Raw genomic sequence first — 14,027 nt, 5'->3', positions numbered from 1 at the left:
GACTGCCGGACGTGGGTTACAGATTTGGCTGTGAAGTCCCCACTGCAAAGCAAAGGAGAAAAATAGTGTCATCGACCTGACTCACAGTATTTCTAAGATTCATTTCCAAGTTTCTCCAAAGAAGCATGACTTTTTCTAGTGCTGAGATACGAAGGCTGTTTCTCCCTCGATTCCTCATAAACAGGAGCCTGGACCAGCCCCGGTGAGGTTCCATTGTGAGCAACCAAAACCCAAAAATGACTGTGGCTGATTAAACAGAATGTTCGCGGAGGCCGTGTCAGCAGCCCAGGGCAGAATGGCTCTGGCTGGGCGTCAGGCGCCCAGATCCTTGAATATTGTTTCTCCACTTCCTGGTCCAGGATGGCTGTCCACCCTCTGACTAAAATGCCCCCACTCCACCCGCAGGAACGGGGCAGGAGCAATGACAGACACACCTCCGCCCTTTAGAATGCGTCCCGGAAGCTGCCGAGAGACCTGTGATTACGTCCCAGTCGACCTGAGCCTAATCACATGGCCACACCTCGTTGCAAGAGAGGCTGAAGTGGAGTCTTTATTCCAGGCCTAAGTAAAGTGGGCTTCTGTCACTAGCGTCCGTGGGCAGAATATTAATTTGCTAGGGCTGCTATAAGAAAATAACTCAGCCTGGGTGGCTTAAATGACAGAAATGGATTTCCTCATAGTTCTGGAGGCTGGAAGTCCAAAATCAAGGTGCTGTCATGGTTGTTTTCCTCTGAGGCCTCGCTCCTTGACTTACAGATGGCCGTCATGCTGTGTCCTCACGTGGCCTTTCCTCTCTGCATGCAAACCCTTGAAGTGTCTCTGTGTGTCCTGATCTCCTCTGCTTATTAGGCACCATTCCTATTGCCTTAGGACACACCCTAATGGCTTCATTTTAGCATCATCATCATCTCTTTAAAGGGGCCCTACCTCCAAAGACAGTCCATCCTGAGGTGCTGGGGAGGAGGGCTGCAACATAGGGACTGGGGGGAGACACAATTCAGTCCATTACAGGCAGAGGGGGTATTGGAGAACAAGCCCCTCCCCCTTCTGCCAGCGCCCTGGAACTGGGTAAATACGTTTTTTGGAGCTGTTTGTTCTGTCTCCCCTTTCAAATTCAAGTCTCCTCGAAACCCAGAGTCCCAGGACACAGCACACTGCTCTGCACCTAAAGGCGGTCCGTGACTACCTGCCGTGGTGGTGGCTACAGCTGGAACCACAGCTGGAGCAGAGACTGGCGGCCAGGATTCGGATTCTGCCATCTCCTCCCGCCATGCTGCTCGGATTCCTTCAGGGTCTGGCGGCCAGCAGGCCACCATGTGGGAACTGAGAGCCGTGTGTTTTAGCCTCGGATTTTCCCTATCAGAGGTTGCAGAGCCCTAACGTAGTAATTGCTGGCCCTGGTTTGGCACAGTTCTAGGGTTTCCACAGAGACCCCAGTAAGTACCAGGCTATTTGAAACCTTTCTATGAAAAGTCGTTCGAATTTTTTCTGGGTCACTTTGCATTGTTTTGTTTTCTATGGTCACCACAGAAATTCAGGAGGTAAGGCTAGGTTGTTTCACCCAGCCGGTGTGGCTCAGTGGTTGAGCATCGACCCAGGAGGTCACGGTTCCATTCCCAGTCAGGGAACATGCCTGGGTTTCAGGCTCGATGCCCAGTGTGGGGCATGCAAGAGGTAGCTGATTAATGATTCTCTTTCATCATGGATGTTTCTATCTCTCCCTCTCCCTTTCTCTCTGAAATCAATAAAAATATATAGTTGGTTTTTTTTAAAGAATAGGTTGTTGCAAGGTCAAAGCCAGCATGCCCCAACTCCAGGAAAAGTTGGGAAACCAGTGCCTGAACCTCAGCAGGCTCTCCCCAGTGCTAAGACTAATGAAATGCCAGCAGCCCCAGTTTGGGCAAAGGCAAATGGGCCCCAGACTTGGAACGGTATTTTTTTTTTTTCACTTTCTAACCATTTTGCAAGCTGTCGCCCATTGAGCCAGAGTGAGACTGCACTTGGAAAAAAGACAAGGAGAATTTCCCCTGAACTATGTTGACAGCCTTGCTCCCTAGACACCTCTCGAATCCACCCAGGGTTTTGGGCTTTGGACTTCTCTGTAGCAGGACTGGTCCTGCATGAGGCTATGAAGTCCCCACGAAGAACACTGTTTGTACAGCCTAAGACACAGTCTCTCCTGGTCCGTTTCTGCCCTAGCAACAACCACCCCAAGTGCAACTTTTGGAAGCTGTACAATATAGCTAATTGTTTGCATTGGACAGTAGTATGTTTAGAGCTTATGCCTCTAAACAGACAATTATTTTCTGCCATTTGCTGGTGGCACTGCCTGCCTGGTGGCTTTGGCAGATGGGGAAAGGAGCTAATCTGTAGGTTATGAGCAGAAGGGCTATTGATGAAATGTCACCATCTGTTGGTGTCATTAAAATGATCTGAGTCATAAAGAGTTGCTTATGTTTTTTTGTCACAAAAAGGTTAGCTTAGAGTGTAGAAGAAGTTGCTAGATTGCAGACGGTAGTGGTAGACCAGACGGAGTGTCCACCCTGGAAGGGGGAGGAGTCTGATGAACTCATCCGATCAGCTTGGTGAGTCTTCAGGGAAGCGCTGAGATCCCCTGACAATAAAACCACCCATCTCCTGTGAGACCGGGGACCTATTCGGAATGATGCAATGCCTCACCTCTCCCATGGTCCTCCCCATTTTGAGGCATCTATCGGGCGGGCAGGGCAAGTCAGTTATTTTGGTTAAACAGAAAAGAGATCATATGTGGGAGGGAACAGTTAAAATGCACCTGTCTCCTTAATCTTCTCTGGCCTCATTAACAGAGATTATTCAGGTAGCCAGCTGACACCTTGAGAGGCTGGGATCTCAACTGAGGACGATGTGCTCTCTATCTGCTGCATCTCCCGGGAGGAGATGGGGGTGGCTCAGAAGGGGAACCAGGGACAGCACGCCTATGCCTCCCTCATGGGTGGGAGCCCTCAGGATGAGGAAAGAAAGCAGTAAGTGGACCACATCACATTGCATAGCAAAGAAACCAGCTTTTGGTTTTGTTGAGTGTATTGATTTTTCTGGTTTCAATTTCATTGATTTCTGCTCAAATATTTTAAAAACTTTTCCTTTGCTTACTTTGGGCTTAATTTGCTCTTTTTCATTCTGGTTTCCTAAGGTAGGAAGGTAGATTATTCATTTTCGATCTTTCATTTCTCCCAACGTATCGCATAGCAAAGGGATGGAAAACATGAGGACCATATTTAATGAGGATCTGGACAACCAAATTAAACTGCGCCAACTTCCTAATTCTTCCTTATTACCTAATCCTCTTCATTCCAGCCTATTTGCTGTTTATAAACTATTTTACCCACTGCCAAGGACATATGCCCAACGAGAAAGAGCCTGTTAATACCAGCCCCGTGTAGTATGACTTAAGATTCCTTTTTAATTATTGTTATTATTTTTAACTTTAACTCCTGGAGAGAGAGTGTGGGGGATTGGGTAAACCAATGCAGATCTTCTTGGCAGCACTCAGATTTAAATTATAAGTAAACATAACACTGCAATGAGTCGGGCCTCACACGCAGCCTGGCCTCTCGTTGAGCCATTATCCCCTATCCCTGTGGCCGGCAAACCGCGGCTCTCGAGCCACATGCGGCTCTTTGGCCCCTTGAGTGTGGCTCTTCCACAAAATACCATGGCCTGGGCGAGTCTATTTTGAAGAAGTGGCGTTAGAAGAAGTTTAAGTTTAAAAAAATTTGCTCTCAAAAGAAATTTCAATTGTTGTACTGTTGATATTTGGCTCTGTTGACTAATGAGTTTGCCGACCACTGCCCTGTCCCACCGGCCTGCACCTGCCCCACTTGCCGGCTCCTTCAGGGGAAGGGTGCTGGGGAGTCAGTGCTGCTGCTGGAAATAGTGTGCGACGCTAGAAGGAAGAGCCACGGGCAGGCGCTGCGTGAAGCCTGTGCGGGTTATTTATATGGTCTCCAAAGGAAGCATCCTGGAAAAGTTCCTGGTGATATTTTTAGATCAGATGCTTGGTCCTGCTGCCGCACTTTCATTTTTAAACAAGCAGGGCTGGAAGTGATGGATGCTGTCTGCAGGGCTGTTTCGGAGGCTCGGGGGGCCCATCTGACAGGCTAATGGTCATCCCGCCAGGACCCAGATCCGCCGTCTGTCTGTTCTGGCTCTGGGACTTCAGGAGCTGCTGACGTCAGCAGGTGATGGATCAAACCCTGGCTGCCTGCTGCCACGTCCGAACGTCTGCCGTTCTCCCAGCTCTGGGGCCCTGTGCAGGTGACAGTCCCAGGCTCCATGCCCTGCTTGACTTCCCAACCCTGTGTCCGAGGATGGATGGGACACATGTTTGCATAATAAGCCTTTGGCTGGAAGTAAAATGGTTTAGAATTGAATGAGATGATCAAACTGGTTAAAACTCACAACCTCACAGTAATCCATGGGCCAGTGAAGAGAGTTGAGTATTGTTACTGAATTATTGCTGTGGTTACATTTATTTGCCCACTCAAAATCAGTGCTGTCAATAAATAAATAAATATTTAATAAAAAAAATTAATAGCCCTAGCCGGTTTGGATCAGTGGATAGAGTGTCGGCCCGAGGACTGAAGGGTCCCAGATTCGATTCTGGTCAAGGGCACGTACCTAAGGTTGCAGACTCAATCCCCGGCTCTGGTCAAGGCACATGGAGAGGCAACCAAATTGATGTGTCTCTCTCACATCAATGTTTCTCTCTCGGTATCTCTCCCCCTCCTTTCCACTCTCTCTAAGAATCAATGAGAAATATCCTCGGGTGAGGAGGATTAACAAAAAAAAACACTTAATGTTCTTCCCAAGGATTTCCATGATGAATCCTTTGGCTTTGTCCTCAAGGAGAAGGGAGGAGGAGGAGAAGGAGGGTGCCGGGTCTTTTGCTCTGCAGATACGATTTCTTGTGAAACGCTCCTGGGTCATAGCTGTAGCCCACTCCAGGTGAATGGCCAGCTCCATCTGAGGCGCTAAAGAGTGTTCAGGCAGGGAAGAGAAAGTTCTGAAGTCCTCCTGGCTGGCCATGGTATTGTCTGTCCCTCGGATTCAGACTGTGGCAGGTGGGGCTCTCTTACAAACCTAAGAAATGCATGGAGGAGGCTGCTGGCATGAGCCAGGAAAACTCCTGAAGTAGCGCAGCGCCTCCACCCTGCTCTGTGCTCGGGCTCCTGCGGCCTGTGGGCACGATCGTCATTCAGTTTGGTGTGTTTTTCTCTCCCTCCACAGCAGACCACAGAAACGGGTGACGATGAGGAGGACCAGCCTCTCAGCCTGGCCTGGCCTTCCAACCCCCGCAAGCAAGTCACGTTCCTGATTGTCCTCCCCATAGTGTTTCCTCTCTGGCTTACCTTGCCCGACGTCCGCAAACCTGTGAGTAAAGCATTTTTGAATCGATTCCCTGTTTGAAAGCACAGAATATAACAGGTTGCCTCGTCAGCTTCTATTTGTCTTAAATGGAAACGGGGGTAACATATATACATGCGCATGCTTATATGCGCCTGAGGTTTATCTGGACTGTTTGCATTATTGGTTCCACATGAGAAACCACCCCAAAACTTAGTCGTGTGAAACAACCACCGTGTGTTCCAGGAATTTGAATAGGGCACATTGGGGATGGCTTGCCTCCGCTCTGCCATGTCTGTGGCCTCAGCTAGGAAGAGTGACATGGCTGGAGGCTGGAGGCTTCTCCAACTGAGCAGAGACGGTTCAAAGGCTGGACGCAGCCGGAATCGTCTACTGGAAAGCCTAGGCATGTCCTCTCCGTGTGACTGGGGCTTCCTCAGGCATGGTGGCCTCAAGATAGGCCGGTGTCTTACATACCGATCAGGCTTTGAGAGTCGGTGTTCCAGCGGCACAAGGCAGGAGCTGCACGGTGAGCCATGTCTGGTAAAGTTCAGGCCAGGAAAGGACCCCTGGTGTAAGGACTCAGTGGAGCTGCACGTTCCTGGTCCAGGCAGTCATAGTTTGTCCTGATTAAAGGTGAGGAGACAAAAGGTCTACCTAAACCATATCAGGGTCCTAGAGTGTATGACACTCTGGATAGGAAGAGTGTCAAAGCATTTGCACACATGTTTTAACACCACCACAGTGTTGTCCCTGATCAGGAGGGGGACTCACATTTTGTTGAATATTTATGTCCAGGGATTACTCATTTGATTCAAAAAGTAATTTAAAGAAATGCATTCATGTAGTGCAAATGTCTACATGTATGATCTCCTTCCTGAATTGTTATCATTACTGTAATCAATATTCTTTTCTGCTGTTAGTAATGTACTGGGTGCTGTGAACATAATACCATCTTATGATCAGCGAAGTACAATCTGAATGTAGATGAAGCCAAAAGAACACCCCCCTCCCAGTGTTGTTAAACTGGGTTCTAAGGCCATTGCCCCAAAGGGTAAAGGAACTCATGAAAGATAAGAAGGAAAAGCTCTACTTGTTATTACAGCCTTATAGACACATACTCATTCCACAAAAGTATGTATCTATCATGTATCAGCTTCTACCCTAGGTATTTTCAATAAAGCATATTGTGGAATCTTAGGAAACAACTGGTATGAGAAAAATACATATTCTCTATAATAAAAGGCTAATATGCAAATTGTTCCCTCAAGAGTTCTACCGACCAGGAGTTTGACCACTCACTATGACGTGCACTGACCACCAGGGGGTGGCGCGGAACAAAGGAAGACCCCAGCCAGCAGCCAGCAGCTGGGGGGAAGGAAGGCCCCGATTGGCCCTGATCGCTGGCCAGGCCTAGGGACACTACCCGTGCACAAATTTTGTGCACTGGGCCTCTAGTGTGTAAATAATTGGCATAAGTAGAAAGAAACTTAGGTACAAAGTGATTACATGCCTAATAACTTCCCAGGGGATGGAGCTGAGATTCATTGTCAGGCCCCTGTGACCACACAGCATGAGCTTCTCCTCATATTTCAGGATGCCAGAAGGTGGACATCTGAGAGCATTATTTCTGAAAGCATTTGGAATAGACTACTGTGGTGACATCCAACATAATTTAGCATAACTCTTGAGTCTTATGATGATCCCACTTTCCTCACTTGAAAAAGACCAAAGAAAAACGCTGCCCCATTAGCCTGACCGATAAAAAATCCAGCCTGCTGGAGAGCCATGGCTTGTAAAGTTCAGGCCAGGAAAGGACCCCCTGGTGTAAGGACTCCCGACAGAAGTTTCCTAGTAAACTTAAAGCAACAAGGAACAGAGCACCTGCTCTCTGCAAAGGCCTGACCTCCTGGAAACCCGCCGCCAGCAGCTGGGATATGTGCAGCTTCTCCCTGGCTCACATCACATGGCATTTCCGAGATGGGCATGCTCACGTGTGCGCCCACTCACTCACTTGCGTCCTCTCTGTATTACCATTGCTCCATTTAGCCCAGTGCTTTTGCTCAGCCCCAGGGAGGAAAATCAGGGAGAGAGACATGTTTTTGTAAATCCCCACAGCAGGCCTAACTGTGGCACAACCCAGAGGAGAGAGTGATTGACTAATAAGAGGGTGTCAGCACACAACCGGGAAAAGTGCAGGAATGGGAAAAACATGTAAATAGCTGACGGCTCTGGGCTCTCAGGGTCGGGTGGGACTCCTAGAGAAAAGGCTGACAAGGTGCTCATCCTCTGCATCATCTGAGCTGGAGGGACAAGGAAGCTGTTCGAGACGATCCAGCTCTCAACCAGCAACTCCTGGACAACAGTCAAGACTGTGCTGTGGCAATAGTTACCTGGAGCAGCACAACAATGCTGGCTGATTGCTACAGTTCCCAGGGGCGCAGAGCAAGAAAATGCAGCTATACATATCCCTCTCCTCTGCAGGACCATTGGAGGGTCGCTCCCCTGCAGCCTGGGCCACGTTAGCCAGTGGGGCTTCAGCTCATTGCAGCCCCAAGTGCCATCCCTGGGGTGGACTAGATGTGTCCTGCCTGTTTCTGAGTATACTACGTGCTCTCCCGAGCAGAAATGAGACCCCCAGAACATTTGGTTGATTTTAGAGTTCCTCAGCAAATATTTATTGAGCCCCTATTTCATGCCAAGTATCAGACTTGTGCCCTAAAAGAGATCTGAAGACAGAATTCACAGTTCCTACCTTTAAGGAACGCTAAACTGAGTAGAGGGAACAAAGCATGTCCACATGTAACTACAGAGCAAGGCTGCACAGCTGTGTCAGTCAGAGGAGCCAGACTCAACCCCGAGTCTGCTGACGCCACGGCATTCTCATTCTACCACGGTGACGGCGGTGGTTTACCCAGGCAACTCCTGAGCAGAGCAGCCTTGAGAAAGTCACTTCTCACCGCTAGACCTCACGTTTTCTCTTCTGCGAAAGACAGGGTAGAAGACTTCCAGATTCCCGGGCAGCCGTGACCTTCTGTGATTAAGGAAAGCATAGAGAGATAGCCATCAGCACGATGTGTAAGGCGACCGCACAGCCCAGTTTGCCCAGGGCAGTCCTCGTTGACTGTGGGTACAGGTTTGGACGATGAACTGCGTGGTTACCCTTTACATGTGGGAAATGCCAAATGAAAGGAAGCATGCTACTTCCTCATGTACTGCCCCAGGGCCTCTTGAAAAATTACCCAGGAAGAGGGGAGAACAAGTCAAAAAATTATTAATTAGTAGACATTTGCTACTCCTCAGGGCCTGGCAACTCTGCAGCCTCAGTGTAGTGTTTTGTTTTGTTTTGTTTTGTTTTGTTTTGTTTTGTTTTCCATCACCATTTAGCCCCTCCATCCTCCTCAGTAGTTTTTGAATTACCCATGGAGATGAACATCCAAACCTTGACAATAATTACAAAGAAAACATGATTTTTTTTTAAACGTATACATCTACTTCCAGAGTAAATGGCACTCCTGCTTGTTTTTATTTCCACTTCATTTATATGCAAATGATGCAACAGTGTTTGTTGTATTATACACGCTTCCAGCTCCGATAATTAGTCTGGGCTTCACTTTTATCGTTTCCGTAAATTAATGGCTTTGTTTTGAAAGTTAAAAAAGAAAACTGAAATGTAAACCTTAATGAGGAACATGTCTTTGATGAAAATTGAAAATAAGGAAGGAAATAAAGACCCAAAAAGATAGATCCTTTCATGGCCTAGGGTGGGTGTTCTTGTAAATCAGGAACACATCCAATGAGATATCAAAACATGACTCATCAGAGCTAGGAAGGTTCCTGAGAACCCAGCAAGGTTTTTGCTATTTTTATCACACATTGATTCACCAAGTAGATTTATTATGTCTACTCTGTGCCCAGCACAGTTCTAGCAAGGAGTAAGTGACCACTGAACCCAGAGAGCTTAGTGATTTGTCCAAGCACACCCAGCTAATAAGAGGTAAAGCCAAGACTCCAGGCCAGGTCTCTACAGTCACTTGCTCCTCCCTGAGTTTCAATTTCCTAATCTCTTTTTTAAAAAAAACAATATGAGGATAATACTGTCAAATAATAATGGCCATTGTTTTCTGTGCACTTAGTGTGTGCCTGGCACTTTGCTGGACACTTTATGTGCTTGAGATCCTCAGACTGACTAGATATTGCTATTCCCCCATTTTACAGATGAAGAAATTGAGGTGTAGAGAGATTAAATAATTTGTCTCAGGACACATCACTGGTAATTGGTGAGCAAGAATTTTTTTAATTTGTTTTTATTGGGGTTTTTTAAGAGAGACAGGAAGGGAGAGGGATATAGAGATAGAAACATCAATCAGAGAACACTGATCAGCTGCCTCCTGCACGCCCCCTACTAGGGATCAAGCTGACAACCCCGGGCATGTGCCTTGACTGGGAATTGAATGGTGACCTCCTGGTTCATGGGTTGACGTTCAACCACTGAGCCACACTGGCCGGGCATCAGCAAGGATTTTAATGCCTGTCCTATTAATCTAGAAACCGTACTTTTAATCTTTAATAGGATTGTTTTGGAGAACTTTGTTAAATATGTACGCCCCAGAATCTTCCACAGAGTAGATGCTCAGTGAGTATTTGTTGAGTTTAAATTAGTAAGGATATGGCTAATTTGTGCAATGAGCTAATGTTCAGCAATGTTTTTGCAAGCCAAGAAAATATCACTCTGATGTACTAAAAGCTTCTAATGAGAACATTAGCTGTCAATTATACAAGGAAGCCATTACATTGGGAACAAAATGGCCGGCACACGGACACAATTTGCTTTTTTGCTAATTAGCGTTAGGCCCATCCCAGCAGATGTCAGGATGAGCCCCCATTACTAACCATAAATTGACATGGCAGCCCTTGTCTGCAAGGGCTATTTTCTTCCCGCCATGGAGACAGTAACTAAATAACTGCCCAGGTGCTGCTGGGCACTGATGTCTGGAATGAGGCCATAGAGTCCAAATGAGGGGAATCGTTCAGGAAAAAAATGAAAGAAGAAGGAATAACCTGGGCTGTGAGTCTGGAAATGGTAAGGTAGTTTGACAGTTGGGAAGCGCTAAGCCAAACTGCTGATGCTCGAAGGGAGATGCTTCCAAAGCAGGCACAACAGGGAGGCTGGGTGCGGCAGATGGCCACACAGCTGGGATGCTAGTCTACACTTCCCCGATGCTCTTTATACTTTCTGGCTTTCAGAGCATAGGCTAGTGTCATGATGATGGTGATGATTATGTGTCTGTGGCTGGGTATATTTTGAGTGTTACTGGCCCTGTTTTTCTTTTGGAAAGCGTCGGTATAACCTAGATGTTAGGAACACCTGCTGTATAGTCAGACAGACCTAGCTTTGAATTTTATGTCTCGTTCAAGATCTGGGTACAGAGTAGGTGCCAGGTTTACCTACCCCTAGTTAATGATGAAGACCTGAAAAGTTACCCAAAAAAGTTATTTTTAACCCTTTTTTAATGAGCCCCAAATAGTACACTAGATCAAGGTACATCTCGGTGCTCATTCATTACTGATGGGCTTCTTGATTAAGAATCATAAGCATCAAGTTTTGAATTAGAGAGGTTTTCACTAGTACTGATTTGAACTTCATTGTTTTAAATCCTTAGTCTGATTCCTGACTTTCTACCTTTTGACTGGGAATGTTTTATGGTTCAGGGATATTTCTTAGATGAGAAATATATTCAAATGATTTGATTCTGAGTTGTGACATATCAATGAACAGACATGCAAAGGTACAAAAATTAAAATAATAACTACATGCTTAGTAAATGAGCTAAGCTGGAAAGGGAGCGATCTATGAAATGAGGACTCTCCCGGCATACCCAGTACACGTGCCATTCCATCAAGTATGGAGATGATGCTCCATTCCCCTCAACAGGATGCTCAGAATCAAGCTCACTGACTGCTGTTCAACCACATGTGTGGCCCCGCCCTTCTCTTCCCTGTGACAGAGCGCGGCCGTAGGAGATGAAACCCTCATCGCACTTAGGACCCTGGAACAGTGACCGTGACCAGAGGAAAGGGATGAGGACTGGAATCAGCTAATTGCTTTGCAGGGAAAACTTGATTTCTTAGCAGTGGCAATCCCACGGCTCAGGGAATCTGGTCTCCAGGATCCAGCTGAACTCCCAGTTTTAAAGGAATTTGCTTTCTAAAGTGAATTATCTCCAATGATCCCACTTCTGGGAATATATCCTAAAAACCCCAAAACACCAACCAGAAAGGATATGTGCACCCCTCTGTTCATAGCAGCGTCATTTACAATAGCTAAGATTTGGAAACAGCACACGTGCCCATCAGTAAATGAGGGGATAAAAAAAGCTGTGGGACACTTACACTATGGAATACTATGCAGCTGTAAAAAAGAGGGAGGAATCTCTTACCCTTTGGGACAGCATGGATGGACCTGGAAAATACTACACTAAGTGAAATAAGCCAATCTGAGAAAGACAAATATCACATGATCTTACTTATTTGTGGAATCTAATGAAGAAAATGAATTGACCAACAAAATAAGACCCGAAGCATGGAGGCATGGAATAGACTGACATACCTCGATGTGGGGTTGGGGACAGGAGAAGAGATAAACCAAAGAACGTATATACTTATATGCATAGCCCACAGACACGGGCAATTGAGTAGTGAAGACCTGGAGGGTGGGTAGGAGCTAGAAGGACAGGGATAAGTGGGAAGGGAGGGAATGGGAGATATCTCAATCTCCACTTTGAAAAATTGATTACTTTTTCCCATAACCTGTTAAACTGCTCACATCCGCAAAGGGGTCTGAATCTTTGGCCAAAATATTTGAGAGATGGTAGAGGTGGGGGGCAGTATTTGAGAATAAGGTTGTGGCTACTCACTGTGGCCTACGTCTTCCCAGTTTCATCAAGCCCACTGGTCTGCCAGATAGCCCAGCTAACGAATGACCCCAAAAAAGCCACAATCATTCAAAGAGAGACATGATTATTGTGAAATTTAACAGACCTATGTGAATGACAATAAAAACATATTGAAAACTTGAAATTAGTAAAGAGAACATAAGCCTGGTTTGGAGCGATAGAGACTGTGTTCATCTTATGGATATTCAAAAGATTGCTGTGCACAAGTTTATCTTTTCCTTTTAATGGATTTCTCAGAAGCCATAGCAAAAAGTGTTCTACGTGATTGCCCAAGGTCAGCCCTTCAGACAGCTGAAATAGCTTTCATCCCAGTCAACTCCGGGATTCATTTCTCTGGACAAAATTGGATGGCATTATCAAAGCAAAAAATAGATTGTTTCTCAAAGTGGAACGCTTTGAAATAAAAAGTGTTTGGCAATAATAGGTGATAGGCTCTTAGAACATTTTGCAAAAAGGGCCTCCACAGAAAACCACCAATGATAGTGCAAGCCTGGGTTTCCCTATGGTGGGGTCAGGTAAGAAACACTGCATTTTGAGTGTCTGATTCCAGCTGATGTTTGAAGGAAATTTTAAAAGTGCTCGTACTTACAGAATCATCGAACAGACCGTCAAACCTCAGAGGGAAGGCAGGGGAGGGTGGGCGGGGGGAGAGGGAGGTAAGAGGTCAACCAAAGAATTTGTATGCATATAAGTATAACCAATGGACACAGACAATGGGGGTGGGGTGAAGGCCAAGGCTGGGGGGCAGGGGCAAACTGGGAGAGGACAATGGGAGAAAAAGAGGACCTGTGTAATACTTTCAACAATAAAGCATTTTTTTAAGTGCTTGTACTGTAAGCCTGAGATGGCACAAAGTCCAGAGGTAGACAGAATTGGACATAATTAAGGATGGAGAACATCCCAGAAGTGTCCACTCCGCCACCTCCAAGGAGAGCCATACAGTTGGGCATGTATGTTCCTGTCCCTACGAGCGGTTCCAATGTCCCGGACTGGCCATCATCAGGGATCTATAGAAACCGTGGTGATGGCTTTTTCTGTGTGGCTTTTCCTGACCACCCATGGGACTGTAAGATGAGCCACTCTGTTTCTGAATTCTTCCTGTTCTTGTAAAATGTAATTAATCCCATAGGTTTTGTGGCATGTGGATTATGATGATGCATGGGTCGAAGTAATAGAAACTGATGCTGAGGAACTTGAGCAGAAGAAAGAAAAGGGAGCAGGAGAGGGAGGGAGGAACCAGGCCTTGGGAAGGGCATCTGAGCATCCAGCAGCAGGAGGAGACATTCTCTTCAGGAGAGTTCCATCTCAGGCACTAGCTTTGCAATGATTTGGCTCTAACCAAGTTCACATTCCCGAGACTCTTACTGTCCCAGCTTGACCGGGGGTGGTCAGGGCCTTTTGATTGCCAATCCTACCAAGACGGCCAGCTGCATCACTGGATTTAGCTTTAGCCTGTCAGATCCACTCCGTTGATAGAACTGACGCTCTCGCCTCTCCCTGGTTCTCTTTCAGTCAGCGAGGAAGTTTTTCCTCATCACGTTCTTCGGCGCCATCACCTGGATCGCAATATTCTCTTACTTAATGGTCTGGTGGGCACACCAGGTAAGACCTTGACTGTGACACCATCTGCCTGGTGTTGCTAAGTTGTTAATGAGTGTGTTTGCTTTCTGAGACCGTCACAACCGTATT

At 46.6% G+C, this 14,027-nt stretch overlaps 1 protein-coding gene across 2 annotated transcripts in view; it reads left to right on the top strand.

Annotated features, from left to right (window-relative positions):
- Positions 1–14,027, top strand: part of SLC24A2 (solute carrier family 24 member 2) — a 231,773-nt gene that overhangs the window by 197,722 nt on the left and 20,024 nt on the right. For both annotated transcript variants that reach the window (XM_079790684.1, XM_079790683.1), the window contains 2 exons: positions 5,266–5,409; positions 13,851–13,940. In XM_079790684.1, coding sequence (XP_079646810.1) covers positions 5,266–5,409; positions 13,851–13,940 — 234 coding nt within the window. The remainder of the gene's footprint in view (positions 1–5,265; positions 5,410–13,850; positions 13,941–14,027) is intronic.

The sequence above is a fragment of the Cnephaeus nilssonii genome, assembly GCF_951640355.1.
Source record: "Cnephaeus nilssonii genome assembly, chromosome: 14".
Classification (NCBI taxonomy): Eukaryota; Metazoa; Chordata; class Mammalia; order Chiroptera; family Vespertilionidae; genus Cnephaeus; species Cnephaeus nilssonii.
The sequence above is the reverse complement of the archived record's forward strand: the minus strand, read 5'-3'. Positions and strand labels throughout refer to the sequence as shown.